The sequence below is a fragment of the Apus apus genome, chromosome 1 (genome assembly GCF_020740795.1).
Source record: "Apus apus isolate bApuApu2 chromosome 1, bApuApu2.pri.cur, whole genome shotgun sequence".
In the NCBI taxonomy this organism is placed as follows: Eukaryota; Metazoa; Chordata; class Aves; order Apodiformes; family Apodidae; genus Apus; species Apus apus.
The window spans coordinates 51,489,293-51,495,292 of NC_067282.1; the positions used below are offsets into that span (position 1 = coordinate 51,489,293).

Consider the following 6,000-nt stretch of genomic DNA (forward strand, 5'->3'; position numbering starts at 1 on the left):
TGAAAAGGAATCAGACACCCTGGAACATTGAGTGGACATTTAAAAAAAAAAAAAAAAAAAAAAGGTTTTAAATATGCTTTGTGGTACTTGGTTATGATGTGCCAAAAGACATCTTTGTTGTGTCTGCTGAGACAAGCAAGAGCTGGGGGAAGGCTAAGAGGAACAGAAAGCATTAATATTTTAGAAAACAATGTAAATTACACTAAAATCCTGACATAGCTGAGCAAGGAGCAAACGGCAGAAAACAAACAGTATTGTTCATCTTCTCTATACTCAGAGGACTAAGCAAGCTGGTTTTTGTTGATTTTTTTTTTTTCACTGAGAGGATGCAAAGTGCAGACACTGATTCAGGTTGGCACTTCTTTTTGTTTATAATGGGTGTACAGTTCTCAGTTTCTGTAATGGCCAGGCATACAGAGAGATCGTTACCCAGAGCAGAAACAGCAGCAAAGCTAAAAATTCACAAGGGTGTCTCCATTTACAGAACTGCAGCAAAAGCAGCTGTGTTCAACATCTTTGCCCAGCCAGCAACAAATCTTCTGTCAAAAAGTGGTCCCAAGGCATGGCTTCCTATTTGGTGCGACTTAACCCTACCCCACACACATCAAAATGCTTTTGCCAGAACATGTGCTGGGCTGCCTCCCAGAGGCTGTCACTCACCAGACACCTTGGGCTGTGTGCTCCCGTTTCTGTACCAGTCCTTCCAAGAAAGGAAAGCAATTCAAAGATATTTACATTCGATATAGGCTTTTCTGCCTTTTTTATTCCCCCTCAGGAAGCAAGTGAACTAGTTCAGTAATGAGGGCAGAATCCAGCTTCACATTCAGACGTGTAATCTCATGCATTTGAATATAGATGCCTGTGGGTGAGACAATAAGGAGTCATTTGTGTTGTTGCCGAAGTGAGAGTTGTGTCATCTGAGTCTCCAGCATGTCTGAGATGAGTATGACACAGGACACTAGTTCCCATCTGGACCAGAGCCTAGGCAACAACTGCTACAGCATTTTAAAAACATTAAGGTGCCTGAAGGGAGACCCAAAATCCTGCCAGTGTAGTCAATGTGGCAGTTTTCAGCTGCCTGAACACACTTATCTACTGATACGTGAGATAGTCTGAATAGCCAAGACAACCTCATGGAGCTGGCAGATAAGACCCTGGACCTATGAGATATTCAAACCTTACTAGAGTGGCAGCAAGACACCAAGCAGCACATTCCCTGGTGGCTAGAGTGGCACTTAAGACTCAATCTGGCTGCCTAAAGGAAGACACCTCATATAATGTTAGATGCCCCAGGTGTACAAGATCTCCTTCTTAAGCTTGTAGATATGATGCAGGACCTATAGAAAAGCCACACCTCTCACAGCAAGTAATTAGAAAAGGAGGAAGAACCAAGAGCAATCAAATGGGACCAGATGTCTACCTTTGTGCAGATAAATCCCAGCATATGACATCTAATGAACTAGTCATCTGGCCAAAGGCACATGGGACTCCAACAGCTGACCCTGCTCCACTGATGAATAAACTCCCGACTAGTTTTGACTTGATCTTGTGTTGACTAGACCTGGCAAGAGTGGGACTCCGCTCACATGCAGGCACTTGCATTTACACATGCAAGTTTTGGTAACTGTGTAAACCTAAAGATGAATCCTCAGCCTCTCTAATTCTTTTGCTCTTATGCCCTAAATGCCAAGAGGCTCATTTGTCTGGGAATTCAAGTATCCACCTAACCTTTAAGCAATCACAAGGTAATGGACTTCTTGTGACCCACACTTACACACCTAGAGGAGGTGCACTGGACCATTCTGCTGAAAGGTTAACCCTTCCATGCCAGGAATGCTGTCAGGACCACCAGATGCTAAGGTGGGTACAAAGGGAAGTGTGACAGATTGAGTAACTTCCTGTGGCTGAATGGGCTGGTCCATTTAAAGTTAGATGGTCTTCAGAAGGACACCAGATCCACTCTAATCACAGTGCAGAATATGAACCTCAATAAAAAGCACACACCAGAGCACTCTCTAACTGCTTTAAATCTCCAAACTAACTCATATTCTCTCCATATGAAAAGCTTACTAAGAAGTCAGTACATTCTTCTTTTATTATTGACAATAAGGCAAGAAGAAATAAACATAAATCAGTCAAAGAAAGCCCATGAATTGCTGTTCAGGTCTAGCCATAGGGTCTCATGGATGGCTTGCAGTAAGGAGCAGCTAGCCCTTCATAAACAAGGAAAGCAATCCACATGAACACTCAGCAATCTCAAATCACTTCTAGCAGCTACAGCTATGGCGCTGTCATGGACAAGATACCAGGTAAGATGGACATCCTCTCTGAGCTGGTAGGGCAATTCTTACATTCTTACTTTTTTTAATCAACTGCACCTTGAAATCACTGATTTACTTCTAGGCTGAGTAATTTATCTACACCAGCCATTTCATTTGTAGAGACATGTGACAGATGGAGGTGCTGTTCCTTTGCAGCCCAGAGCTTCCCTGCATGCCAAGGTCTCCAACCTGCTCCCTCCAGGCAGCTCTGCAGAATTATTTCCAATTTCTATCTTTGGTGGTTCATAACTCCTCTAGACTAGGAGAGGTGGCTCTGCATTCTCACCATAGTTAAGCCTGTACCACAGGAGTCTGGATGGGATCCCCACAGCATTGTTATCTCTCTTTACGGTACTGGTGAAACAACAGGACACGCATTTTGAGGCTGGGTATTTTTGGCAGCCATATTCTGTTCTTATATGTTCACACTCCCCCAGGATTATTCTTATCTGAGCTTTCAAAGGCCACTGATGACATATGAGTTTCATCTTGCAAAAGGAGTACCTATTAAGGATGAAACTGAACTCTGGTGCAGCAAAGGAGTCATCATTTTGTGAACCTCCAGAAACAATACAAAACTGATTTTCCCTTAACCATGGCTTCAGCAGAGAAAGTGCTTTCTTCTCCCTTACTTTCACATTTACTTTTCAGGGATATATTTTGCTTCCTGACCAATATGACTATAACAATGGCACCAGTGCCAAATTTGAATATCAATAGCAAATTGGACTGGCATAATTGATAGTGAAGTGAAATACTCTTCAACTGTACTTGTTACCAGGCATCATGACAGTTTTCCTTTCGTAAGCTAGGCTGTGCTAGTATGACTGGCTGAGCACACACCTACATGAGGAGTGCCACAAACATCTGTAGGATAGCCTGGTATGCAAACTAATTACAAAATAGATCCTATCATTATAAAGAACATGAACAAAGGGTCGATTTGCCTCAGATCCCCTGCAGTCTAAACATGAGGCAAAGGTAGGAGGTAAATACAGATGAGAGAGAACAGGGAAGCAGTGATACCCTGTTTTCTCAAGATAACATCAAGAAATAATGTCAGCCTTTTATCAGCATAGCAGCTGTCAAATGCACATATGATTTTTAACAGAGATTCAAAGCTGGAAAAGATAGCTTTGCAGATGCCTGTAAGGAGAGTTTCCTGAGAACAAAAAGAAGCAGGGGACAAAGTGTGCATATTTAACAAAAGATGATGATGGCTTTTATCATGGGGTGATTGGAGGCATGGGCTGATTTTTGCAGGGGAGAGATACCTGCAAAAGCACAGTTGCTGCCTGTGAGCTGCCTAAGACTGCATTTGCCAAGGTCAGAGAAGGGAATGCTGCAGTCATCAAGAAAAGATAAGCTCAGAGCTTGAATGAAAAATTCAGGTGTGTGGATGGGTAGGAAATGCCATACCTGAAATATGTTATGCACAAAGCATGTGGGAGATGCAAGTATAGCCTGTTTGTAAGGAATAAGGAGAATCAAAAAGAATCAGATCAAAGAGAATACTGGAGTTTTGTGAACTCACAATGCTGTTTATGGGTCTGGATATTGGATAGGCTGGAAATGTTATTCATGGTCGTCAAAAGAGGGATGCAAGGAAGAACTACAGAAAGAACTTAATCAAGTGCTTCCTTTAAACAAGGAGTGCCATAATGCCTCAAGACAGCCTTCTAGACTATCTCAAAACAACAAATATGCTATATATATAAAAGAAAGGACTTCATATTTTTTAAGCAGAAGGAAACAAAAACAGAAAGATGCACTGTTAGATGCTTAATTTAGTGGGCAAGCATTCATATCAGTAGTGGATCTGAACATGAACTTACTGGTGGTTGATGAAACTCTTCCATAGCTCACAGAGCCAGTGCACTTGCTGGGGAGTTATATGGAGAGTTAGGAGGTTGGAGAGCTTAAATCCTTTCTGCTCTCCAGGCAGCTGAGATACTAAAAAGAACCTTTAGCATCTGTAAAATTAAAAACCATATTTTTAAAATGGTTTCACTGGAGCTGTTTAAGAACTGTGTAATTATTACCAGTGTCAAATGGCTTAGCACAGCACTTACTGTACAGTCTTTTATTTCTGAAACTTATTGCATTTTAAACTATCATTCATCCTGCTATATAGATACTTGCCAGAAATCATGAACGATGGCTTGACCAACCAGATCAACAATCCAGAAGTAGATGTGGACATCACAAGGCCAGACACTTTCATTCGACAACAAATCATGGCCTTACGTGTCATGACTAACAAACTGAAGAATGCATATAATGGAAATGATGTCAACTTCCAGGATACAAGTAAGAAACCATTAACTGTCATTAAGTATATTTTTGGAACACATTTAAAAATAGGTTCCATTGGAATGACCTTCCTTGGTCTTTGTGCTCAGTGTTGCTGACAACATAAAAAAGTGTCTTTTTCTGTCCTGTGAAATTCCAGTTATGTATTTGTTTCTTTTGCTCCTCTTGCTTATCTTCATGCCAAATGCATGAAGACACTGAGGGCTTTCCATAATGCCAGCAGCCTACCCCTTCTCCAGGAGGGCATTTAAGCACCTAGTTAAATCACAGTGGCTTTCATTTGGATGCTTTTACTGAACGGTAGCACCACCACCACTTCTCTGTTCCTAAGGTGTTCATCCCCATCAGGGTGCCAGCTGGAATGCAAACAGAGAAAAGGGATGGGCACTGTGACCCATGACCCTCACGTTGTTTCCCTCTCTCCCTTGTGCCAGGCGATGAAACCAGCGGCTCGGGCAGCGGAAGTGGCTGTACAGATGACATCTGTCCCACCGAGTTCGATTTTGTCACCACTGAAGCGCCGCTGGTTGACTCTGACAGGAGGGAGGTGGAGGCTTCAGCCACGCAGCCTGGCTGGTCACTGCAGACGTTGCTCATGGTCTTCATCAGCCTCATACTGCAGAGACAGTGGAGATAATCCTGGATCTGGTCGGAGAAACTGTCTTTTAGCTACAGAAACAGCCAACTTGCTTCTTTTCTTATACTCTTGGACAGTGGACCATGCCACAAACACTTGCAGTTTTCTATGAGAAGAGAGCAGTACTGCAACCTGCTTCCCTTTTTTGTTTTCCCAAAGAGTACCAGGTGCCAGACTGAACTGCTTCCTTTTTTTCAGATATCTCTGAAGACGATATCCACTCTTGAGAGAATTCTTTCTCAAACCTTTATTACAGACTTTAAGAGCTTCATTTCCTTTTATGCTGCAAAAGTAAAAAGGATCTTAACAGTGTGTGTTTTTTCCCTAACGAGAGAAAAAGGGGGGAGAAACCAAGAAAACAGTTGTCTTTCTGAATCAGGCCTGACTCAAGGCTGCTGCATTTCAACAGAATATCAACAAAACAAAAAAGACAAGAAATAAATTCAACCATTCTTCACTGACAACCAGGTTTCCTTTAGGAACTTCTGTAGGACATCCGGATGATCAGAATGATCATTGCTATAGGGAGGAAGTCTGGATTTTTTTTCAAACACAAAAGCATATCTGAATGGTGAATGTCTTGCACTCCATCTGCCAACCACATCAGACTGGTATGAAGGTAGAGAAGCTGAAAAATAAGTTTATCTTTTAGTATGATAGTAGCTCCACTAGCTTCAGAATATCATGTTACAGTTGTTTAGGATTTAAATCTTAATGCCCAGTAAAAAA

General features: G+C 42.0%; 1 protein-coding gene across 1 annotated transcript in view; it reads left to right on the forward strand.

The window, feature by feature from the left end:
- Positions 1 to 5,490, forward strand: part of GPC6 (glypican 6) — a 531,236-nt gene extending 525,746 nt beyond the window's left edge. Inside the window, exons 9-10 of the mRNA XM_051610133.1 lie at positions 4,456 to 4,631; positions 5,069 to 5,490. Of these exons, the coding sequence (XP_051466093.1) occupies positions 4,456 to 4,631; positions 5,069 to 5,271 (379 nt within the window). The 3' untranslated portion in view covers positions 5,272 to 5,490. The remainder of the gene's footprint in view (positions 1 to 4,455; positions 4,632 to 5,068) is intronic.
- Positions 5,491 to 6,000: the final 510 nt, after the last annotated feature.